Source organism: Cebidichthys violaceus, unplaced genomic scaffold, assembly GCF_023349555.1.
Source record: "Cebidichthys violaceus isolate CVI_PGR_0920_01 unplaced genomic scaffold, fCebVio1.0.p SCAF_12, whole genome shotgun sequence".
Taxonomy (NCBI): domain Eukaryota; kingdom Metazoa; phylum Chordata; class Actinopteri; order Perciformes; family Stichaeidae; genus Cebidichthys; species Cebidichthys violaceus.
Window position 1 is genome coordinate 8,823,576 of NW_027176285.1, and position 26,850 is coordinate 8,850,425.

General features: G+C 42.6%; 1 protein-coding gene across 4 annotated transcripts in view; it reads right to left on the reverse strand.

Moving 5' to 3' along the window:
* unc5cb (unc-5 netrin receptor Cb) overlaps positions 1-20,490 on the reverse strand; it is a 107,007-nt gene extending 86,517 nt beyond the window's left edge. For all 4 annotated transcript variants that reach the window (XM_068706190.1, XM_068706189.1, XM_068706188.1 and 1 more), the window contains exon 1: positions 19,937-20,490. In XM_068706190.1, the coding sequence (XP_068562291.1) occupies positions 19,937-20,054 (118 nt within the window). In that variant the 5' untranslated portion in view covers positions 20,055-20,490. The remainder of the gene's footprint in view (positions 1-19,936) is intronic.
* Positions 20,491-26,850: the final 6,360 nt, after the last annotated feature.

Sequence of the window (26,850 nt, forward strand, 5' to 3'; positions counted from 1 at the left end):
CACAAAATGACTGTTTGCCTTGCTCTGTCCCTCCCTCCTTCCGTCCTTGCCGACATCTATCCAGTCCAAGGCTTTGTGTAGGACATCTCCTGCAGAGGGAGTTGAAAGCATTCCTCCACCTCCCCTGTCATCATGGCTTATTTAATAACTATCCCAATAAAGTCAACAACAAGGCCTGCGATGCAACCCCCCTTTCCACCGGTGGCCCCCAACCCTCACCCTCAGGTCTGATGAATGGGACCATCAGGCATGCCAGCTGCCCCAGAGGTGAGCAGGCTGCCCCCGCCGGGCAGCCAGGCCACCGAGCCAGGGGGAGGAAGTGGAGCAGAGTGGAGAGGGGCAGGGCAGGGCCGGCCTGCCAGAGCTCACACTAGGCAAAGCTTGGACAGAAAGAACTAGTGGAAATATGGAGAAACGCGAGGAGGGCCGTTGAAGCAGAGGGGTGCAGGATGCACACGCAAACAGGGGGCCAGCTTGGGCGCCAGCAACACAGTGGGCAGTAAGGATACACTCACAACATGTTTTTGCTCACTGCTTGCTCATGACTTTCCACTTCTCTTGACGACAGTTGCTCCATATTCTACTGGGCAGTACATTCACTTTTGGAAAGCTCAGAGAAAAAATGGAAGAAATCCAGTTTCAAAAATTTGCATTTGTTAAACGTGTTTTGCATTAATCAGACAAGCTGTAAGTCTTGTAAATGCATCGTGGTGATAACTCAGGAGCATACTGTACACCAGAAGCTGATATAAGCCTCTTGTGTAGTATTGTAGGAGCATAAATTAGCCTACATTGTGTACGGTATATTTCAGCTTAGGTTTGTGTATGAGACAGAATGAGGGAAAAGACGGTAGGAGTAGAGGAGGCACACTACGAAGTCACATTATGAATCCTTAATTTGGCAAACAAACATTGGAACGCATATGCATTAATTTGCAAGGCCATACTCATGAATTGAGAATAGGTTGATAATTAGAGCAGGCTACGCATGGTCATACAGAACAAACACATGCAGAACGACTGCCCCACGTTATTGCTAAACCACAACTGGTCAGGAAACATGATGAGCTTTGACTATTGGCAGGCCAAAGCTGTTTATGTACTACCTGACATAATTCTTGACGCTGCCCAAGTTAACAGCATATGTGATCCCCTCCCATCCACTCCTGCCAAACAGCTAGCCATGCCCTCTATTCATTACACGGCAGTCTCCCTGTGCCACTCATATAGCTTCCTGCCAGCCTTGGGTCTGTTGTGCAGGCACACAGAAATGCTAAATTGGTCAAAGCACCAAGCTGGCTCAGAGAACTCTTGACAGAGTGAGAAAAGAGCAGAAACTGAATGTATCCCCATCGCATCATGGATCTTAAAGTGAAAGAGGAAGACATCCAAGATGAGGGACTGTTATTCAACTGGGACTGAGCATCAAGCCTGCGTATGACATATGGCAAGCTGAGGCACAAAAAAAAAAAAGAATTACAGTATCGACATTCACAACACCATCTTTCTTAATCTAAGCTTCTGGGGAGAGACTGGCTAGATTTACTCAAGGATAGTTTGCCCACTAGAGTCTTCCGAGTACCACTACCTTTGATTTGCTGTGGAGTTGCTGCTATATTCCCTAGCAGCCACTGGGTTAGCTGCTTTCCTACCTGTTAAAAAAAAATCTTTTATCTACATCCAGCTTACTTTCTCTCTGCTTTCCTTCCCTCGTCATCCGGGAAATCTTTATTTTCGTATTCAAGCAAACATTTTTATAAATGCAAACAGGCTCTCTGAAGACAGCATCAGAGGCGAGACCTGCCCTGTACCTGAAAACGCAGCAGCATGTCTCTCCTGGCCCCAGCCCTAAGAGTAAGCACAGCTGTGTTGAATATTTCCCTCACTCCTCAGTTCATTTGAGGGTGATCTGAGCCCAGTTAGCCCCCAGGACATGGAGCGGTAAACAGGCTTGACTATCAAAGCAAACCACCTCAGACAGAAAGACTGGAATATGAGCCTTTGACCACTGAAGCTGTGGATGCAGGTAGGCGGCAGCTGGGTGGAGCTCAAAGGCTCCCTGACAGCAGTTGGCTTGACCAAGCGCTTACTGGCTGAGAAAACAAGATTCCCTAAATCATCAGTGGGCAGCCGAAGGATTATACGTCCACTGTTGCCATTACTGTAATCACTGTATTCCAAGTGGGAAATGGCTTTAACTAACTTGATAGCCTAACTGATTAAACATTGGAAAAATCTAATTGTTGCAGTCTTTTTTTCACACATTCTGTTGCTCTAAAAAAAATATTGCTACAACGTTTTATGTATCCTGTCCACATATTTTCAACATTTCTAAATATATATGTTATAAATGGCTGAATGGTGTTCGTGAAGAGAAGCAACTGTAGTAAGAACTGCATTTAATGACAAACCCATTTCAAAGCTTAAATTCATCCTAAAAAGGGGCCCTCTATATGGAGCCTATCTGTCTGTATCTAGGGATACAGACAAGATCCATCTCTCAACCAATGTGCAGTGTGGTTTTTAAAAAGTAAAAGAGCTAAGAGTCATCAAGAGTTTCTGTATCAGAACTCTAAACTCCAGATCAATAGGCACAACTCTTCATCTGGCGCCAATCATCCTCAGGTTAGTCATTTGGCTGAGGCCTAACCACACAAGTCAATCATTGAGAAAAAAAAGACAAACACCAGCTTCAACCGCCCAGCGTCCACGTGGCAAAGAGGCCGAGGATGCAGGCAGCGAGGCACCAAAGTGGCCGTACTGCGACTGCCCACATCCTCAGTTCGACCCATCACCTAAACACACACTCATGCTGCGGGGGAAATGACTGGATGCATTTAGCTCTCCTCATCACAGGGAACTATTCCTCTTCAGGAAATAGCATGCTCTGTAAGATGTGTTTAACTCGAGAGCGACAGAAGAGACAGAGTTAATGTCCTAACCACAAGAATCTTGTTGGTTTTGAAGAGAAGTCAGTGGAAACAAAAAACAGAAAAGATTTTTTTTTTTTTTACATAAATTTGTAGCATGCATCTACATTATTATAAGTATCTCCATTTAGTGGACTGGTGTATGATTGAGAAGCACACACCCTAGGTCAGCGTAATCATTGCACTCTTGTATTATCTCATTACAGCGCGCTGAAGGCCACAGCCCTGGGGACAGTTCTTCACCTCTGTCAAGTTATGTCAACCTCTATAAACGTCTCTCTTACCGCAGCGGCATTATTGGAGGGCTAATGCTAATTAATGCTAACAGTCCATCAGAGCATGCCTAGATTAAACACAGATTAAGTTCAGGGAATTTATGTTCCACGAGCCTGACACACAACTGGAAACATCATTTGTCAGCGCAATCACAGTCGATTCTTTTCACACATGGAGCGTTAAAGAAACACATGTTTAATATAAGCGTTTGCTTTTGTAAACTGTTGAAAAGTTCGGAGTAAGAAAAAAAAAAATCACATGGAAACACTGAGTTCATGTATTTCTTTCACACACAGCTGGGCATGTTTTGCTGAGTATGTCACCAAAATTAGCAGTGATGTCAATGATGGACGTCCCTCGGCAGGCCGTACTTCAGAACCTCCCTTTGAGTGTTTCAACTTCCATCTGGAATGGACTTCATTTACAGACTGCCTGTTTAACCACAGCCATTGTGGCACAGGATACATTTAAAATACTCTCAGAGCTGAAATCCCTTTCATGTCAAAGGAATGACAAGAGCAGTAGAGAACAAATGGGGAACAAATGAAAAAACAAAAAAGTGAGGGGGCACTTACTGTAAGAAATCCACTGTCTTATGTGTCCCTCTAGCCCTGACCGATTCCACTCTTCACTATTCTCAGCTCAATATCCTTTCTTTTCTCTAGTGTTTACAATACATTTTGTGCAGACGACTTAACAAGATCTTTGAGCTTCGTTGGTTCTGCTGGGAAAAATGCACGTCTCCTGCTGAATCTAATGCTCTGAATTCTTAACTCACTCCATGTAACAGCGTCCTCCTCTTCCTTCTACGCTTTCTTTGCTTTCAAGCTCAAGTGACAGTTGCTTTGTGAATGGGCACAAAACGCTACAAAACATAAATGCTGAAAACTAAAGAGAGTGTGGCAGAGAGAAAAAGACTGGTTACGTGTGTGTTCTTAGTGAGCTCCTCAGAGGTGGGTGAGGGCTGTGAAAGGCCACATTGTTGATGTCAAGGCCAGTCAGCATCAAAGGGCTGATTCAGGTTGCGAGAGGAGTCTCTCTTGCCCTCCCTCTCTCTCTCTCTCTCTCTCTCTCTCTCTGTCTCTCTCTCTCTCTCAACACACACACACACTTACACACTGTTCCACTCAGCCCCCTGAAGACCCCAAATACATCATGGTTTACTGTTCCCTCTCAGCAGAAGAACAATATTTGGAATTGAAGTGTAAACTCAGAGCGAGGTCAAGGGGCACACAGTAACATGATTCAGTGTGTGTGAGCAAAAAATAAAGTACGATTTTCCTTATTTTCCTGACTTGCACTTGACTGAAATATCTCCCATGAGGCAAACGTGTCATTCATGAATGATACGTTGTTTTTCTCTTTTTGTCATTCCGTTCAAACCAAGGAGTAGGAAAAACTGCAGGGCTTATGGAGAGCTTTAATTACACCCACCAAAATGCATTATACTGATGACTTCTGTGTGTGAGTGTGCATGTTTGTAAGTGTGTATGGGGTTATCAGTGTACGAATTAGTAAAGTTAAGACACCAGGAGCTGCGCCACCGTGTCAGGATGAGATTTAACGAGCTTTAATAACAAGCTTTAATGAGCTTAATTAGGAATCCATGAGATCCCCATGGAAACGCCTCAACCCCACAGAATCCGGCTCGGGGTCTGAGGAGCTTTCGATTGGATTACTGTGGCTAATGTCACCGAGACACAACAGTGAAAACAAACAGAGCTCTAGAGGAGGGGCAGGTGAGGAGGAGGGTGAGGTGGGAAAAACAGGGGATGGGTGTCACAGAAGGAACTTTGGCAGGGAGGGAATACCTGCTGAGGGATGATGGGAGGAGGAGGGATAACCAGCAGAACCAGTAGGATTAGTGTCGCTCACAAATTTGGCTTGTGCACAGTCGGCACAGGAGGACGAGTTCCTACCTCTACAGCTTTTTCACTCCAGTGATAATTGTGCTTCCAAACATAATTAACCCCTTCATAGGCTCCCACTGATTTGTTTTTACATTGTTCCCTCAATTCTCGTTCCTTGCCTCATTTTTACACAATAGGGGGATTTTTACTGACCTGGTTTTGCATACACTGTGAATAAACGTTTAAAAAAAAATAAAAGTAATGTTAAAGATTTGTAATGAATCAAAAATAAAAGTAAAAGCCATGTTGTGGCACCTACTTCTAAATTCATAAATGCATTGGGAAAACTCAATGAGATATCATGAAATAAGAGTCCCAGAGGAGGTAGAGGTGCCATTTTGATAATGTAATTGTGTGCAAATTGAGGCAGTTGTTGGAAATTTGCATTTTCTTTGCCGACTTTTGGAAATTTCCTTCAAACTGGTGCAACATTTCCAGGCTAACCTAATCTCTTTCAACCCTTTCCACCTTCTGTCTCTCTCGGATCAGTGTGCCTTGCGGTGACCACAGGGAGGTTCTGTAAAGTGCAGTCCGACAATGACGGAGTGACCTTTCAGATAAGCGTGATGAATCTGCCCATCCCAGCTCTTCCCTGTTCCTCCCGTTATGTGCCCACACACAGACACACACAAACGAATGTGCGCGTGCACGCATACGGTAAACACACACACACACACACACACACACACACACACACACACTGGCATATCTGATGACCTACTCTCTGAAAAGTCCTCCCCGAGGGACTTTTACACATGCACACAAACTGGTCTGGATCCTGGGGTGTCATCTGGCAGGTAGGGTATCACTGGACCCTGGGAACTTGAAAAATGGGGGGGTGACCTTTGTGGTTACGTAGAGGTCTCAGAGGTCTCCCGGACAACACAGTGCATCTATACATCGTCAGCCTTGGGCTGGGCTATGTGGGGAGGTCATCTTTCACCATCTATCTACTGGTTTCTATCATGCCTGTAGCGAGTCCCTCCACGGTCTCGCTATATATAGTTCCCTCGCTTCCCTGGACTCTTTGTGATGCCCTGCTGTGGTGGGAAGAGTCTGGGGCTCATCATTATAAATCAGCCTGTTAGAAGGAATAAAAATTTAAAGAGCTTCTCCCCGGATTCTAACTGAAGTCTCCATTAGTGAGGTCAGAGAAGATGGTTGCATGCATGGCAACACACAGCAAATCAACACAACAACCCCTTTAATCAACCTCTCAGTCCTTTTGTTCTCCTCCCTTTCTTCCTCCCTTCTCTGGGCTCTCACTGATAAAGTCCAGTAAAGGAGCACAGGTATATGTTTACTACATCATGTGATCAAATATATTGGTCATTACATCAGCATCTCCTGAGTCCTCGCTCCCGCTCGCTGCGGCATACTGTTAAAATACTAAGCAGAGAGATGTTTTCTAACCTTGCATAGGTCTGCATAGGTCTGCATAGGTCAAGGGAAATTAGCGGGGAGGAGAGGAGGAGAGTGTAAGCTCATTTTATCACACTGTGGTCTCTGGCAAGGGGCAGGACTGCTGACAGTACACAGATAGCAGGCGTTGGGATATGTGGAAGGCAGAAACAGAAACAGGGCCACGCAGCAGGAGTGCCCAGAAAGGCACTGATTAGAAGGCAAAGAGGCAGATACAGAAAGTCCAGCAACAGAGCTTTAGAAAAAAGAAGACGCTGTGAAATGCACCAATTTCAGAACACACATGTACACGCACACATAGACACGTATCAAGATTTCATTTTATGTCAGCCTTGAGGGAGGGCTGAACTACTCGCCTCATCCTCCTCCTTCTCGATCGCTCTGTTCTTGGCCCACTGCACGCCTCCGGGGCCAGCGAAGGCAGCGATTAACGACAACAGGGAGAGTGTGTATAAGTGTGTAAGTGTGTGTAAGGCCTGATCGTTAGAGCGGCCAACTTGTGTAATACAATTACAGAGGCTGCAGAGAAACTGCTAATGTGCACGCAGGCAGCTCTGTCAGATGGATCAGGTATTGAGTTTTCTATGCTTAATTCACTTTCCAGCACACACATGGGTGCATTAGTTAGATTAGAGTAGCGGGAGGGGACGGGAGGTGGGGTTGGTCTACCGCCGAGCCGGGCAGATTTGTTTAGTGGTGGCTGTCAATTACAACCCTGACCCTTGCACTAAATGGATGCTCATCCAGTGGAAAAAAGGAATGTAGACAAAAGCCAGACGTGACTGGTAAAGACATGGCCGTTTGCTGCGGAAGATAACAAGTGGCATGTTGTGGAATAAACAATGGTCAAAACACTGTGCATAATGCTACACCAATAAAACAGAGTGCTGGGGCCTGAAAAGGCAATGTGACCATCAGTAAGATTAGTGAGGCAATGTTATCACCAGAATGGGACGACACAAGGCCAGTCAGTGGTGGACGGGTACTTAAAAATATGAAATGGAGGACAAATGATTTGATTTGCTCTTTACAAAAGTCTTGTGCAATTTAAGAGACCGATTGTGGATGCAATTACTCAAAAACTACTTACATCTTTTACTCCATTTGGATTACATTGTGCTACATAAAAAGGAAATTTTACAAATAAGACCCTATAAAATCCAGGGGTTATTTATAGAATATTAGACTAAGTATTCTAATAGTACTTTCCTTGTACATTGTAGATTAGACTTCACTACTAAACTTCAGTACAGTTATAGTGCATATTATATGAAAAAGAGAAATAAGTCCTAATCAAATAGATTTTAAGTATTTAAAGATTTTTCAAAATACTGTGAATCAAACACAAATCTGCCCATATTTCATATTGTTATACAAAGCATCAAAAGCAAAAGTAAGTACACAGTGAATTTCAGTTATTGCTTGAGAGTCCATGCTATAGATCTCTCCTCACATACAAGCACATCCATCCATGTGTCCTTGCGTCTGGACATTATAGCCGTTTTTCAATACAGTTGGAGCCGCTCATCTCAAGACTCTCAAGGACTCAGGAACACACAAATGTAATGCTAGTTAGAGAATAATTATCACTCTGCCCCAGAGACGATAAATAAATTAAATCTCGCAGCAGCTCTTTTTCTCCAGTAGCTAAATGGGCAGCAGGACAGGGCCACAATTTCCACAGTAAACACCTCCCTCCCATGTAAACACATATAATCACAACAAGATGGCCAATGCAGCTCAGCTCGTAATTGTATCACTGAAGTGAGATGAGTGAGTTTTAGGAGGGAGGGGGGGATTATTGCTGTTTGCAGCTGATTGAATTAAAATGTCTGCTTCACTCCCAAGAGACCACCCTGATACAAAGGACATAGTTTGTCTCCGTGTAACTGGGGCCACGCAGTGACAAATAATCTTTAAAACCTTTACAAAAAACTCTCTTTGTAGGCTTTGACGTTATCTTTTTTTTCCATCCAACACCCAGCTTCTTCTAACAGAGTAAGAGAAGAGAGCCAAGGGGAAAGATAGGTAGAAAAGTAAGTTGGATGTGACAGGCTGAGCAGAGAAAACCTTTAACGACTGATGTTAGACAGCTACATCACCTCATTGTGACACATCCGTCAAAGCGCTGATCACTTTTGTCCTCCCACTCGTTGACCGATCCATTTGAGTCCATGACCACTGGCTTCAGACAAAGCCCCGTGTTAACGGTGACCGCCGACACAGATTTAAATTTGACATGTCCCGTCGAAATTCCTTGCACAGTATACTGCATTCTCTCAAGCTCTTATTAAAACAAACTATGGCAAAAGACCCAAAATGGAAGCTACAGAGTAAATACTCCAGCTCGAGTTTCTCATGTCACTCGCCCTCAAATTCAATCAATGTGGAAACAACTGCCAACAAGAAAAATAGCAGTCAAAACCCAAACCAGGTTGCGCTGGTATCTGGTTTTCCACAGAAAAGCAACACAATAAGGCTCAAATTACCCCGTCAAATTTCCCAAGAAATTGCGCGGGGAGGGAAACATGCATGTACTATGTTATTTGGTAATGCTCAAAGCTGTCCAATCCTTACAACACATTGGTTTGTTCAACATTGTTGTATTTGTTTACCAGATTTTTACCTCTTTCCCATGAACAAAAAGCCACACAAAGCAGCCCAGAATAGCTGTGGGGTAATATGCCTGAATCCTAAATGCTCTCATCCTGTGGGTAAAAGCCATGCAGCTTAGGAGTGGCTATCTCTGTCTCATTTCATCCCTTGTCTCCACCTCCTCCTCTCCACCTTCGTCTTCCTTTGGCCGCTATCACTGCTTTTGTTGGCGAGGTCTCGGGCTAGAGCAGGCTGCTAAATAAAACATTTGGCATGGAAAACCAGCGATAAGAAAAGAAAATGCGGCTAGCAGAAAGCTAGTAAGCCTTTGCAGACTTGTAAAAACAAAATTACCATGATTTAGTAATGTGCAGCTTTGTAAATGCGACGGCTAAGGAATGCACGCAGTAGGATTTAAACAAGCAGCTACTGAAAGCAACTCATCAGGAGGTATGATTTACCAGAGCGCTGCTCCTTCCTTTACACAGCAGAGGTTACCCTGTGTTGCCCTCCCCCTCCACGTCTCTTCAGTGTTTTACCTGAAGGATCAGCTTACCTCACGTCAGCCTAAAACCATGGGAACCCCTATGCCTAGTGTGTCACCACTGAATTATCGGTTTCCGCAGCACATGCTCGAGCATATCTGCAGCAAGCCATTATGGTGTATCAGTTTACAGTTGGTGCGCTGACTCCAGTGCAGCTGGTGTACTGTATGGGGTCATAGTTTATTGAGGTCTGGAATTAGAGAAACAGGCCTGTCATCTTAGTAAGCTCGGTCATTTTTTCCAAACTTCAGATCTCATTTCTCCATTAACTTGACTTGAGGGAGAGCAGTTCAACAAAACCTCCTCTGTTACTCCCCACCAAGCTGATGGGCAGGTCAGCATAACACCAAAAAAACTCCACTTCTTACTAGTAAAAAAATACGTGTGCGCAATTAATTTACTGTGATCACTTTTCATAATGGTAGTAGTAATACTGGACATAGAAAACGTATTAATTGGTTTGAAAGGGTATTTGTAAATGCAGTAACTGATCCTTCATGTTGTGATAGTACTTATCTTTATTATTCTAATCTGGAGGTGAGGTCTGACAGCAGCATACGTGTGACGGTAAATGTCTCCACCAATATTTTTAGGTTACATGGCTGAACGGATTGGAGCCTGTGGATGTTAAACAACAAACGAGAGTTGTGTTTGCTCTGGGAACTTCGAGTGAGAATGCTCATCCGTATACAAAACAGGGCCAATTCAGACATTTGACCTGGTTTTGGAAAAGCTCCTGCATTTTTTTTCCCTCTCTCTCTGCATTTCAGAGCATTCATCACAACAACATCCATTATTCACCTTCTGCCTACTGTTTGGTTAGCTCCTTGAAAGGGGCAAATGCACAGCTGGAAGCTCTCCTCTGCTGCCAATCCCTGACACAACTTGGAAATTTGCATTCATTGTAGAGTACATAATTCCTAATGTATTAGACTACTCTTTCAGCCGATAAGGACACGCATGCACTGTACTGCAGGCATTTTGTCAATGTGACTTGACTTTGCTCAATTCTTTTTATGTTAGAACATCATGTAGGACAAGCAGGGACTGACACATTGAGCTCATTAATAATTCTGACATTTACAGCAGTGAACTTTAGGAGCTGCGCAGACTGCTTTCTGTCATTATCAACCTCATCTCCATAGTATTCATTAACTGAAGAATGCATACAAACCAAAAGACCACACAGTCACTCATTCTCCACGTGGAACCCTCTTATTTGGCAGATTTTAAACATAAGCAGCGTTTTTTGGTTCCCTGACAGATTCCTGAAGTAGAAGAATACAGTACAGTTTTGCCTTTTCTGGCAATTACGCAAAATTGTAGCAGCTTTGACAGTGTGCTTTACATATTAGGAGTCATAAAGTAACCCTTCACTGTGGGGCTTCTGTCTGGGCCCCATTTAAATGAGACCCATTGAGCCTGCCCCAGTTAAACACTGTCTGCCAGTACTCCAGTCACTGGGGACTGATCGTGGAGATATGGCACACACACACAGGCTCGAAAACACACGCTGTACAAACACAGGAAAGTGCTGACACCCAGCAGCAATCTCGAGTTGCAAACCGTTACTGGACTCGCAGTAACAAAGCCCAAAATGAAGAAAAGAGGTCACGCAGTAGGGTGTTCAGGTTAGTGGGGTGGTCGCGATGATGGTGGTGGAGTTAGGGGGCTTTAACTCTGAAATTCTTCTTTTGCTTTAAGACCTAAATGCGGAAATAAAAAGTTTTCCATGATACTGGTGATGAATTCCAGTGTTTGTTGAGACTTGTACAGAGTAATTTAGCAAAAACAGACACAAACACCCATTTATCACATACCTCCAACAGTCAAGCAGGATTTTCAACAGCATCATTTTTAAAAAACATCCCTGACTCTTAGCACACATTTTGACTTTTCTCTGCTCTTGACAACTGGAGTACGTGGAGGGTGGGGGTTTAATCATACAACGGTGCTTACCAATTGTGAAGCTTTAATTTAGCACCTCATTTAACTCAGTAAAAACAACAACTTTACAGACTGGCATTCTGACACACATTTAATTCTGCCCTCTGGTAATGGTCTGCTCTGTTTAAAAGTCTGTTTGGCAGCTCTGTAGATAACAGATGGAAGAAAAATGAGGGGAATTATGAGAAAGATTGATTTCCTGGGGATGAATGGTCTGGTATTCACACAGATTTATCTGAAACAGACTTTCCCGGACTCTGTTATTATTGAATAAACACACACGCGCACACACACACACACACACACACACACACACACACACTGTGCCACCAATCGGGACAAACAAGAACACGCGCACACACACATGCTCATACAGAAAGCTAAGAAAACAGAAGCAGGCTGAATTATGCGAGTCTAAAGGAAAATATTGTGTGAGGTGATAAGAGGTGAAAGGGTGTAGACTGTGAGGACAAGCATGACTTTCTTTTCAACTTCTCATTCTCCACATCTGAATAAATCTATAGGTGGAAATAATTATTTCTTAGTAAGCACAAATGTGGTTTAGTCACATCATCCGTCTTTTGTCATGCCCTTTCCCTAATGTCTTGTAAAAATGTATTCCTTTAGAAGAACAAGAACAAGCATTGTCCTTTTAGAAGTCCCAAGCCCATCTCAAAGGAGCCGTAATGTAAACCAGAGGCTATAACTTCTCTTGTGGCATCTCAAAGCAGACACAGGAATGGGGGGAAAAAAAGAAAGAAGACTATGTAGGAGGGGGTGGGGGCAGGCTGATAAAGTCCCTCATTTGAGCCCCATAAAAAACAAGGAGGCACAAACATTTATCTGTGGCAAGGCTTTCATCGGATGCTTTAAGAGCACAGAAATAACAGAGAGCAAGATGCTGATAAAGTGGAGACAGGAAATGGGGAGCGTGGGTCTCCTGCTCTCATGTTTCAGTCGGGACCAGTGGTCCCATACCTGCCCCCCCTCCTCCTTACCCTCTCTCTCTCTCTGTTCTGCTGACATACATGAACCACAACCCTCACCAACCAGACATTAGTGCAGCGTCTGGAAACCACCACCGCACTTCACAATACAGAGATGTGACACGTTCAGCAACAAAATGAAGTAAACGATTCAGTCTGCAGGTACATAAAATGTGTCTAAGGATGTGTCCACTAGAGAGTTTGACAAAATACAATGACATATTACAGATGAATGGCGTTCTTATTCTTCATGAGGGCTTTTATACATTTGCTTTAGTCCCATTCCACTCGTGAGGCTCCGGCTCGGAGCACAAGACAGGGCAAAGCCAGGATTAAGGGTTTAGCTTTGTCAATCAGAGTCAGAACAGAGGGAAAGATAGCAGCTGGATTTCCATTCTGGAGAGCAGGCTGGATTTCCATAGAGATGTGAAATTTCAGGTGATTGCCAAAGCCTCAATGCTGCATGTGTGACTCAGGTGTTATGAGTCACCATTGATATCATCTCACTCATTACCGCCTCAGTGGTGCGTTCCGCTTTCTCATCAGACCCGAACATATAACCTGGCTTTACCATCAAAGGTGCCCCGGTGGCGGCAGAGGATTGAAAGAGATATTCGTGCTCAAGGCGGATTTTTCTCTTTCTGTCTTTGAATGATCTCATCACCTATCAAAGTGTCAATGTCTTAATTTGTTTTAAGTAGGTTTTTTACTTAACAACACATTGTGGATGTTGTTTTCAGAGATGCCTCTGTGTGTAGTTTGACTTATGTACAGTATAAACTGTAGGTAGGACAATCTTAGTTTCACTCAGTTACTGGACTTTTGGGTGATTGGCAGTAGCTCTGGTTAAAGGTAGGAAAACATGTTACACTCCCCCCAATACTTATAATAATAATTATTATTATTATTAAGTACTACTATTAAGTATCAAATCCAACTACCAGCACCCCTAAAGCTCCCTACTTATGGCTAGTTTGTTACCTTTGGACAGAGCCATGCTAATTGTTTCCCTCTGTTTCCAGTCTTTGTGCTAAGCGCTGCTGGCAGTGGCTTTATATTTAACTTACAGATGCGAGAGTGGTATCAAACTTCATATCTAATTCTCAAGAAAGCGAATATGCACATTTTCCAAAATGTTGAACTTTCTCTTTAATTCATACCTCAATTTTTGACCAGTGCCGCTTCATGGCCCCATAGATATGTAATGACTGAGATAAGCTAGGATTATCTCACACCTTCAAACTGCAGGCAGGGCATGTTTGCCCTAAATTTCTGGCCTACTGTTGGAGCTCCTGTTTTCGGGCTGTTTCATGCTAGGACTGTGCTTGCTATGTAGAAGCTTGCAAGACTGCTCCATGTTCCACGCTGGGCCGGGGAACCAAGACTGCGAGGAACACTGTTAAAGGACATTGGGGAAATAACAGCATTCCCACTGACTCGGCCTTTCATCAGCACTTTGAGCTTTTTATATTGTCTGTGTGCATAGCAGCAGCATTCCAACACCATCTTAAATCCTCCCTAACTCTGTCTATTTTGTACCCTAATCCTCTTTGCAAGGTAGAATAGCATGTATGGCAACAGTACAGGACATTCGTTTTTGCTGCGTCCACTGAGGATTACATCAGAAAAATTATGATGACGATTATCACACAATTATATAACAAACATGACGAAAAGCAGATATATATGGACTATATTACTAAACAAGCAGGACTAGTAAAAGAGTATACATTTAAAACAAAAATACAGAGAAAACTATGAAGGTTAAACTTCCTTCCGCCTACTATCATTTAGAGATTCATACTCCTATTTACCTGTGTTTGTAATGACATGCCCTTGACTGATTTCCTGTTAGGAACACAAAAATGTAGAAGGACATTAGTGGTTTGAGCACCAGGGGGGAGGCCATGATGCCAAATTAAAGGGCAGAAGTGGAGTGTGTACTTATGCTCACTCATGATGTGCTCTGTCAGCCCTGCTGCTTATAATGGCATGGGAAGGGCCACTTAACTCGTAATCACTTCTCTCTCCCCCTTTGGCTCTGGTCCTCCTCTCTATCCCCCCACCCTCAACCCCTGATTTTCTGACTGTTGGCTCTGATCTCTAATCATAAATGAACTGTAGATCAAGAGCAGGGACAGTGGTCCCCACCCCCTTCCCCCCTTGGCTGAGATCCTGTAATCACCGGGCTCTTGGCTAGTAAGAGGCCAACAAGCCTTTGAATGGGATATGACTGTACCTCTAATGCATCAGCCATCTCAACTTTGAAGAGCCATTTTTGGCAGAGCGGATATCGCAGGTAGGAAATCAGGTCACCACCACCACCACCATCATCATCATCTTTGCAATCATTATGCCCTGTCTGATCCAGTAGCGTAATTGAAAGTGGGACCTTTTTACACAATTATTTTAATTTGTCATCCAAAGCCTAAAAAGCTAAACTTACCACAATAGTAATGCATGCCCTGTGGTGCACTTTGACTTACCCTACTCTCACAGAAACTCTTAGCAAACACACACACACACACTATCTAGGTGGTGCAGCAAACATTGTGTCAAGACACAGGTCAGCCATTCTGGCACAGGCCTGCCCGTCAAGTGCTGCTACTTGTGCCGGGCTCTGCTAATGGACTGCTAATAGAAGTGAATGTTGCACTGCGAAGCTCCCCTGTAGTTGAGAGTGTCACATGGGGTGATTAATGACACACTCTCCTCTCCTCCCCTGTCCATCCATGTCCTCACTCCATATCTTGCTTTTACCCTTCTCTCTCTCTCTCTCTCTCTCTCTCTCTCTCTCTCCTCCAGCTTCCTGTCCACTCCTCGCCACTAATCTTTCTGTCCCATTTGCCTCTTGTGTGTCCTTGCGATCACCCTCTTCTTCTAACTCTCACAACTGCAATTGTTTTCCTTTCTGCGCCCTCTCTGGGAGGAGGGGAGATTTTAAATCAGTATTACACTCCCCAACAGTCAAGTTCTTTTTTGCAAAGCTCTGGTTTCACAATGCCTAAAATATGAGAGCAACAAATAAAAAATGTCAGTGAGAGAGAAAACAAAGCTTTCAGGTTTATTTTACTGGAAGAGGCATCCTTCCACTCGGCTGGTCAGAGAGCATAAACATGTAGAATAAACTTAATTGCTTGAGGGACCCACTAAAATCTGGTGCATGGTCATTGACAGCAAGGCCCTTATCCATCAGAAGTATTGTTGAAACTGAGGTTCCAGGGAGTTTCTTAAACACCATTTAAATGTTGTAATTACACACAGATTAAACACTGTTTTAACTTATCATTTCAGGCTACATTTAATAAATTACGCTCAAGTATTATAATACAAGATTTTAGAATTTATCTACCACTATTATATCAGATTAGAGAAAGCTCTGAAACTGAAGTTAGAGCATTATAAAAGGGAGATAAAATACACAGACATTGTAAGTGAAAAGTGAATGATTTGGTAAAGTAAAAATCTAAAATATTCAGAATATTTCAAAAGCTGTTTTTGGTGGCTGGTCAAACATTTCTGAGGTGTGCCGTGTGGGGTTGCACTAAAGGGAAGTTTGATCTGACCGCAGTAGTTCTAAAATCCTGGCTACAATGTCAGTGACAACACATCACAATATCGTCCTCCAGCAGGTGACTGCAGAACTGGGCCCAGCCCCAAAATAGCACCATGTATATTTTCTGCCATCATAACAATAGTATATGACATCAAGTGGAGCAGGGAGGCAAGTTCAGCAGCAGACACTTTCCACAGTAATTATCACTCACTTCCACGCTCCGTCTGTGGGCTCAGCTGGCAGCCGGCAAGCACCTCTGACCCCACTCAGCACTGTCAGACCATACTGTACACACTGTTTACTTTAACCTCTTCCTTCACCTGTACGTAGGGAGTATGCTACTGAATATCAATTTCCTTCAATTACCTAAAATTGCTCGACTGTAAGTGCATCATATGGCCAGCTCATGGATGCTGGCAAAGAGCTATCACAGAGGGTAATTTATAAACACTGCTCCTTACGCACAATGTGCTCATTGTGCATAGAAGCCCTGTTTATAGAATGACCGCAGTGGTTATAATGTTAGCGGCCCCCGAGCAGCCAGTTGTCGGGCCGCAGGGAAGCCAGTTAGAATAATAATGATAGAAATAACATTCACGTTTACCTGCACTCTTAAAGCAACGCTCAGATCAGTCTCAAAGGGAGTGTCGCGTGTGGAAAATAGCAACGTCTTACTGTGCACTGAGTCACCATATTTTAGAAATCATATATAATGAGGTGCCTTTAACGTTTCCCTCCCAAAAACAATCCTCAGAAGGCACATCATCAGAAAATGGGAAAGCGGCAGAGACAGGAACATAGTAAAATAGGAGGAGCAGCATTATGGAAAAACAGAACTAATCCCAGGAAGGCCACTACCCTGGGTGGGACTTTATAATTGTAACCACTGCCTAACAATATACAATATAGACATGTCAGTGTTCAGGTATTATTGGTAGAAATCCATAAAGAGGAACACCTAAACATTTTATTTTCTCTCTCTCACAATACATTTAAAATAGAAAACTGTCTCTATTTGCAGAGGGTTTAGAAATCCTCTGTGAACCCATATGTCCTCCCTGAAGCAAATTTGATATGAAATCAATAAAGACAGTGCAGCTTTTTCCCCTGATTCACTGGTCTCTGTTTGATAGATAACAAATTCTAATATTTCAGATCAACCCAGCAGAACTAGGAACTGTCTTTACATTTACTTCCCCCCTAAAAAGAAAAACTTTTTCTAAACATATCTTGCGTTCTTTTTACCAGATATCATCAGGAGGAAGTATTGCACATATTCCCATAACAACTGCACACGGATATGGACACTACACATACTGTACAGCTCTGCTGCTGTGCTGGAAATACCCGGAGTACATCTGTTCTTGCACCAAGGGTTTCCAATCAAGCTACTGTCACAGAGCTCCCAGCTACCTTTCTGGCAGCTCCCAGCTTATATCTGTCTCAACCTGTCTCCTTTGTCAAGAGTTCAGCAGGTTAATGAGCACTCTCATTTCCCAGCGCTCACTTCTGTCTGTAGATGGGGTGAGAGCAAGTCCTCTCAAAAGGTAAAGTCAGGAAGTAAAGTAAAAACAAACTACAATGGTCTGAAGAAATGTACCCAAAGTAAGGATACAAATATTGAAATGTGTTCAAATGAGTTTAAACCAAAACATGCAGAAACGAGTTGGTTGTACGACGAGCTCCCTGGTAAGTGAGCCACTTTAATCACCAGTAGTTTTACACTGAAGAAGTGACTCTCTAGCGATTTGGAAATGTGTAGAGCTCATCAGTGCCCAAAAATAGCGGGCCCATTAATTAGTCTCAAACAATGTTCTCCTGCTGTATCGACTCCTTAATGGACAGAGAAGGACCTTGTTCGTATTCCCATCTAGTCAATGACACAGGGCTCTCTGGGGTTTTGGAATGGGTATTATGTCATCTCACCCTGCCCTTCAGAAACCGGACCTGTGCTGTTTTTTATTCTTCCTCTCCCTCTTTTGCTCATTAACTATGTAGGAGTGAGATGAAGGTCTGGAGCAGCTAGATAAGGTTGCTCACAGACCCCCATACCTGTCTAGGATATGTGCTTGGACCTCCAATTTAAGCTAGTGTTGCTCTCACATGAGCAGCCTTAACTTTCCAAAAAAACATGTGAGATCATTGAAAAATCGGATACTGTAAGCCTTTCCTCACAGAGCTCTGTCTGCAAACCGAGAATCTGCTCATTTCCTCCCATCTCATCACGTTATTCAGCAGCCACAGTTCATTCCAATAAGAGCAGGCAGACCACCTACCAGAGGCATGCACACTTCATCTGGCATCTGACACACATGCACAAACACATACTGAACATTCACCCTCACACAGATGGCTTCCTCCTAGCCCCCTTTGTTTGACAGACAATCCCCACTCAGGAGGGAGCAGATTAAGTAAATGGCTTCAGGTGTTGTGGCATTATCACAATGCTCTTCATAACTGACAGCTAGAATGATTTACGGAAAAACATCTTTCAACAGACGAGTCTACTCTGTGGGAAAAAAGCTAGAGAAAACACTGAAGGTTTAAAAAAAAAAATAGAAAAGGTTCTACAGAGAGAAATTAAAACTGATTATATGTGTGGTGAAAATGAAAATGGCCCTTAGAAACTCCAACACTCCGTCTATAAAAACATACAGATTGTTTAATGCTAATAAAGACCCGTCTTCTTAGCAACGGTCAAGACTATTAAATAGTTGTAATAGCTTCACTGGACTTTCACAATAATCATCAACAAAAGGATGAGCTTGTATCCAAGGAATGAACATCTAACTTTGTAAGGAAACTATTAATATGTGCATTAAAACAAGATGGCTCAAAAATTAATAATTTTGTGGACTATTGTTTAAAACTATTGTTTAAAACTGGAAACTGGAAAGCAAATGAATGAACATCCTCTAGAGGGTTTGAGCAGATGTCCACATTAAAACTAAATGCATAGCAGTAGGAACTGGGCCATGTGTCAGAATTTAAATATAATTTGGTTCATAATAATTACAGTTTGTATTATATTATACCTCCTGTAATATGATATAGAGTAGGCCATTTTTATTGTAGTAAATACATTTGTGCACAAGTATATTTAAGGGTCAATTTGGGTTGAATGTAAAACGAGCAACCTAAATATGGGCTCAATTTCATTGTGATGGTATCTCTGTCGGAGCACAACAGTGCTTCTTGGTGGTTTTGTCTATACGTTACTGTCTATCTATGAATTTTAATTTCATTTTATTTTAAATTTTGTAATTTTTAGGCAGCCTTTGAACATCTGGCCGGGGACAGCAGATGAAAACCTCTCTGGTTAACTCTGGCTCACCTACAGTTTCACTGTTGATTGGTGTGCATTGTCCCTGCAAAATAAATAAACAAACAAACTACAGCACTTCTTGATTTATTTTCCTATAGACACGCATGTGATAGTGGGACTGGTTCTGTTTACAAATGACAATTGTGGTTTACACAACTGAAATAAGCAACATTCAATCTCTTGATTTAAACTGGTGATTTTTCACCTTTTTTCCATCATGATTTTCCATATTAGAGTTCATTTGAGCTTGTTTGTCATGTCTCCATATTTAGCCTGCACTATCATGACTTATTCCTTCTTGGTGACTTGGGTGGCTGTTGTATTTTTTTCAACAAACAGTGTGAGTGGACTAACTTCACCTCTGCTGTAGCATGTAGGAGTTTACACAACTTTTACAGAGAGTAAAGCCAAGTTCACAGGTCAATAAAAGACTTTTGACTTTACCTTGAGCCACTCCGATATCCATCAGGAGAAGAAGCAAAAGCCAAGACACGGTCAGCATCTCAGGCGAGGATCTCGGCACTCTTCCTCTCTCTCTGTCAGTCTGTGCACCGTGCCCCATGATGAGGAGTCAAACTCCGCTCTGAGGCAAGTCCGAGTCACTGAGAAATTGCGCTCAAACACGCACTAGTGTCGCTCGTTGTTGTGCGCTGCAGTCGAAATGTCACCCCTCAAAAACTCCGAGCGCCAAAAAAAAAAAAAAATTGTCTTTGCAGAAAATATATCCAGCGCTGTGTTTTCGCAGTCATGTAAAACTGTGACAGTTTAAGGAACAAGAGGCGGGTGCATCGTCCTCCGTCAGGAAGGATGTTGCATTAAAATCTGTCCCCGTTTGCTTTTCCCTCAAAAGGTTCACTTGGTTTGTCTAGAGGTGTGGATCGATGACTTGATGAGAAATTCATGCTCCGATTAGTCCCACACACAGGAATCTGAGTCCTCCGGTGAGTCCACTCTCTCACGCGTGTCGATCAGTGTGTGTGAGCCGTGTGTGAGTGCGCCGCGCCTCGCGCTCCACTGACGGGACTGATCCGGGGGAAGGAGCGGTCTCTGCGGGCTACCTTGCTCCTTCAGCCAATCCAAGTGCTCCGGCAAGTGGCGGCGCTGTATCAAAACCTGGCCCGGACAGCAGCGAGGAATGGATGGCGTTTACCAAATGCATTATTAGTGGAAGCTTTGGGTTCAATGTACATGTCAATCATTTAAGTTAGTGATGCCTACAGCTCTAAAGTAGCCTTTCAAACATTTTTTTTTTTTTTTTTTACATGTGATGTAATTTGAACTCTCTATTAACTGGAAAACATATATGAAACCATTTATGAGCCACAGTCTGGCAAAATAATATTGTAAGTGTGGTGTTTATTAGAGGGCTATTGAATTGTTAATGGTGGAAGAGCTACTCAGATCCTTTACTAGGTAAAATAGGCTGGGCTACTACCATAAGGTGAAATGTACTAAAATACCCCCTTTATCCCACTGATTTATACATATAAATGACATTAGATCTTGAATACTGATGCATCAATGCATTTGAAGCTATAGTTTCCAACCTAAGGGTCGAGCCCCCTCCAAAGGGTCAGAAAATAGGAGGAGATGTGAGATGATTAATGTGAAAGGAAACAAGAAAAACAAAGTTCCAATACAGAATTTTTGGAGTTCTTTCTAATCGTATATATTTAAATTTTTAATGAAATATTTGAATTTGACCTTTTTGGGTCTCAAAACATTATTCAAATGAAACCTTTATAGTATAAAATAGCAGGAAAAATGTAAATACTCAAGTAAAGTACAAGTCCTCAAGTTTGTCAAATAGGTATTAGTACTGGAGTACCTTTCTACCTCTGTGTATTGCCAACAGGTGCTTCCGTTTCCTGGTCTCTCTGTGTATTTTGAGAACATAAATCGTCATTAATTTAGCGTATGCAGGCGCTGCAAACAGGAAGGCATAATTTATCTGACTGGGCCCTGCACTCGCCCTTGTTTCTGTCACTCTAATTGTTATTTAGAAGTAGTAATAGCATGTCACAAATCCTGATCAATAATGACCTCAGTCTAACAGACATTCTCTTAAACAAAGAGCGAGAGAGAGAGAGAGAGAGAGAGAGAGAGAGAGAGAGAGAGAGAGAGAGAGAGAGAGAGAGAGAGACATATACACACTTACACACACACAATGCTTTGCTTTGCTTTGCAAGGGGAAATTTGTTTCAGTGATTCCGATAAAAGCCTCATGAATAATTACATATGCATGACAGATGTCTAGGCAATGCCCCCGATACTTTGTGATTAATGGGAAATATGAGCTTGACACTATCTCTGCACCAAAATAAAATGTGATAAACTTTTAAAATATGAATCTAATTTAAGAAGCGTGGTATTCTCCTCCCCTCCATCAACATTTTTTTTAATGTACTCTGATGTCAATGAGCAGCTGTCATCCTGTTGGCATTTCAATTTCAGGTCGGATGTGCAGGAAATTGCTTTTATTCTTGACTCAAACTCTTCTAGGATGGGAATGATAGCTATGTTTTGGGTCTCCAAAATGATACTACATGGTATATATTCAACACAATGCACAATGTGTTTAATGAGGTACTGTCGGAGCTCCTTTAGCCATTTCATGGATGCACGGATTCAACAAGGTGCTGTAAACGTTCCTCTGGGAGGGTTGGTCCATGCTGACTCCGTAGTGATGCATTCATGCTCCTATCAACACATTCCACATCATCCCGAAGGTGCTCTGTTTGGTCGAGATATGACGAGTGCATGCGCTGAGGAAGAAAAACTGAGGTCACTGCCATGCTCCTAAAACCATCTTGAAGGGATGTGTGCATGTGAAATGGCATCTTATCTTGCTGCATGTATTCATTTGAACAAATAAAAGTGCACTGTAACCATCAAGGCCACATCCTGACCCTGTCACCAGTACATCACATTGCAAACCAGGATTTCTCATCTCCTCAGTCACCCAGCTCTGCTCTGGTGATGTCTCACCCTCATATTCTTGTTCTTTGCTGACTGGAGTAGAAATTGGCATAGCCCTCTGCGGCTGCAGCCCATCCAATTCAAGGTTAAATGATGTGTGCTTTCTAAAATGTCCTTCTGCACACTGCTGTTGTGCTGGGCTGTCATTTATTTGTGGCCTGTTAACTTGAACAGGTTTTGCCAGTCTCCTCTGACTTCTCTCATGAGCCACAGAGTTGCCGATTCTCAGAGCAGCAAGTGAAATCTTGAGGTGTCAGTCTGCTTAAACGATCCCTTCGATTGTTTCTGTCTCAATCTGTTGTGAACTGTGAAGCAGAAACGCAGTAGAAACATCTTTAAAGGGTGTTACTTTGAACTATTATAATTAGTTATGAGCATTGATATGTACTCTTTTAATTCATTTGACCTCTCACTGACAGACATAAGAAAAAAAATGTAATTGCAATGTAAAATTTAAAAACATAATCACACAGAACAAAAAAAAAATACACTTTCTGTTGCTTTCCAAAGAATCGCACTGAATCAATAATATTTCTAGGTTGTCTCTTGTTTGGCTTTGCAGCTAGATCAAGGTTTAAAATTGTGTTTACATTTCTTATTAACTGCTTCTCAGTGCAGTTGAGCAGCACAATATTTGGCAATTACTGTATCCAGCCTGAAGTAGTGATAGATTTTTTTCTTTCTGACAAAATGTATAAGAGAAAACAGGAAGATGTCTTCAGAAGAAAACATTGAGGCGTATATGCCCCCCAGATTGTTAACATGACCCTTTCAGCAAATAACTCCACTCACATGCACACCTTTGTCGGGAAAAAAAAACATTTTTGCCCACAGCTCTGCTGCTAGATGGATGTTTTAGTCTTCCAGGAAACTTGATATTGTAGTGCGCGACAACCCCAGGAGGAAAGCTGTCTGAGATGCTGGAAGTGGAGTGTCTAGAGCGAACAACCCCAGCAAACTAAAAGTCCCTTGAATCAAACGCCCATTTTAGCTTTCAGTTTAAGAGCAACTGAACTCCTGAACTTTACATGCTTTATAACTTTGCTTTATTTATGCATGACCCCACTGTCTGAGTCACTTAACTGTTGGCTTAAATTGGAAGGTACCTCAGAAGATGGATACTGAGTGCATGTATTTCATCTTTATTGCCTGCAAAAAGGGAAGCGTGAAAACCCAAAGTTCACCCCATTTAGATTATATCATTCGGTGTCATGATCTGTCTTTTTCTAGAACAGGTGAAACGTGTGTATTTTATGTTATCAGTGGCTGTTAGTTTTAAAAGGAAAGAGTAGGACGCTTTGTGGCTGTGTTGAGCAGAAAATCTACAGAGGTAAGTTAGCTCTGTCATCCTCAGAAGCCAGGATGACACATCCTCATCCTTTCTTGACATATTGGAGGGAAAGCTTCTCTGTTTTCAGCCACGCTACCTGTGTGGCTATCTGGTCGGTCCATCACAACTATTAGATGTTGAGATATTGTTAATATGTTAGCATGCTGAAGTTAGCATTTAGCTCATTTAGCTTGTGTCCAAGTGCAGCCTCACAGAACCTCATGCATTGCTGTAGACTGTCAGTCTTGTTACCACATAGACTGTTCATGCTTTGTTGAGGTAAATGTTTCAACAAATGTCAGACATCCCAAACTCCTGCTGAGCGCTCACAGGACCCCTGTCTCTCCCGCCGGGCTGTTCATCAATTAGACAGACAGATAGTCGGACAGATTGATAGGCAGCCAACCAAACGGAGATACAGGCAGAATGATGATAATGCCGAGGCAATGGAATGCAGTTTCTATGTGGGACCCGCTCCCCCAACCTCGACCCATCCCCCTTCCCACCATCACACACATGCACACAAATAGGCCCGAGCTTCTTTCTAATTTTAAAGATAAACATCACTGAGTGAAAATGGAATTGGAAATTAATCACAGCTATAAATTAAGTCACCTTTAGGGGTATCCTTCTCCCTCATCCACAGAGTTACAGGTAGCTGAAGTTACTCTGTGTGCAGAGCTGCAGGACAGAGAAGAATTTGAATGATGACAAATAGCATAATATGTTTTGCACACAAAGCAGTGGTTTGGGGCAGATTCTTTTTTTTTTACAACTGTGAGCCACAGAGACACAGTGAATGGTAGTGATTGCAGTATGTGCCACACAATAAAGCTGCTTTCCATCGCTTTGGGCACACTTTACTGCTGCTCTTGATATCAGTATTAAAAGTGATTTGCAGCTCCGTATGTGGCAAGGAATCAAAACTTAATTTAGGCAGATAAAGATGCCATTTGGGAGGGAGATAAAGTGCTGCATCATGGGAGATGTGTTCCCCAGCCTGCTCTCAGCTCCTCACCCTCACTGCGCCCTCAGATTTACTAGCTCTTTTTTCCTGCTCCATAAAACAGCAAATCTGCTCACCAGGCGACACAGGCAAATGTTAATGGATTCATTTGTCAAGAACCTTCCACATATTTACAGTCCGGTTCCATTACAGTCGCTTCTCCTGTAAGAGAAAAACCAGTGGCCAAAGTCAAAATATCGATTTGCCTGTCCATCACAATAGTGAGTCATCCTGTAAAACCACAAAGCCAAAGACAGTGCTGCCACCAGGAGTGTGTTTCAACATGACAGTTAGATAATCACAGGCTATTTTTGTGGAGGGTGGATGATTATGTAATGTAAATAGACGTATAAGAAAATATCAGCGCAATTTATCAATTGCAATTTTTGAAATACACTCAGAGTTTAATTACCATCTCCATTATCTGCGAATGATGTGATGAAAGTACGTTATTAGTCAGTGCCCCAGCGCTGAAATCTGTTTTCATTTGCTTTTTTGTTTTTTTGTGTCATGCCCACACAAAACTTAATTTCTTGGTGTCAGGGAATATCTGTGAAATAATATGCTCGCCTCACAGAATTAATGAACTTTACACAGCAAGGGATGATGTAAACATGGGTTTTATTTATTCATTATTTTTTGTTGCAGATAGTGTGAGGCATGGGGTTTTAGATATTTGTCATGGGGTATATCTTACTGGAAGAATGGTTTTATCAGTTTGAGCTGAAATAACATTTCTGTTTCTTCCATGAGAGAAGCTTGAAGGAGGGGCCGTTTGTTCTGACCATATACAGTACAAAGAGTACTCAGGATTGATTATATTGGCATGCTGCAGCTCCTTAGACCACCAGGGTTGCTCCGGTGTGACTGCTGACACAAGCCAGACCTTGACCCTGTGCACCAGCCACTGATAGTTCAGACTTCTCATTTGAACACTTGGCCTGGAGGAAGATGAGCTCCCCACTGTGCAACAGACCAGACATCCTCTTCAACACATCTTAGATCTTCTCCACTGCCCGGGTTTGGCTGTGCTGTGGCCACAGAATCAAAGTTTGAAGCTCCACTCTGTTTAGTATCCGTCCAAACCTTCCAAGATCAGATCTGAGCCAAGCAGATCTCACAATCTGAGCAGAAATATGACCAAAAGATTCACGGCTGCTGAGATGGTAGCAGTAAGTATAGTTGTAGTAGTAGTAGTAGTAGTATAGAAGCACTTCATTAATCCCTCCTGGGCATAGTTCTTTATCACAGAAACATCAAAAGCAAGACGCAGTGCCAAACATAAGCAGGTCACACACAAGCCAACCACTCATACATATGCACCGCCAATTTACTGATTCCAGATAGCATCCTGCATATTATGCAAAAAAATTCTAGTGCAAAGTTCATTCCTGGAGAAATAAATAAAATTAGTTGTTTATCACTTTTTCCATGAACAATTTTTTTATACAGTAGGATGCTTCCATTTTTGTTCCTCTATGCTTAGAGTTTCTGATGCTATTGTTAGATTTATTGTGAAACTAAAGCTCATTAAGGCTCTTAAGATTCAACAACACATACTAGCAGCCTGGACCAGTGGCACCATTATAGCAGAACAGCAATATCCACAAGGCAGCTTGGATGTCTGTGATTTGTTGTTTGATAAACACTGAGTACATCTTTGAAGAAAAGTATTTACTCTCTTTGCACGGCATGCTGTGACTCAAATCCATAGAGGTTGCTGCATGGCCTTTGCTAATTATATAAAAGCCTCTGATTATCTCTTGCTCACCTCGGCTCAGAGGCCAGACTCTCGTAGCATATACAGCACTGCAGCATCTTACACGCTTTCCACACATCTGTTTCATTCCCCATCATTTCCACTTTCCTCCTCGTTCTTTTTCCTTCTCTACAGTCCCCACCTCCCATCCGGGGAAATGGTTTGGCCTTTCTGAAGTAAACAGGCATTAATCACTCCTTGAGAGGGAATTGTCTGAGGGACAGCCCAAGGCATTTGAAGGGGGCCACACAGATGCACATGGGACCAGGAGATAGATGCTGTAG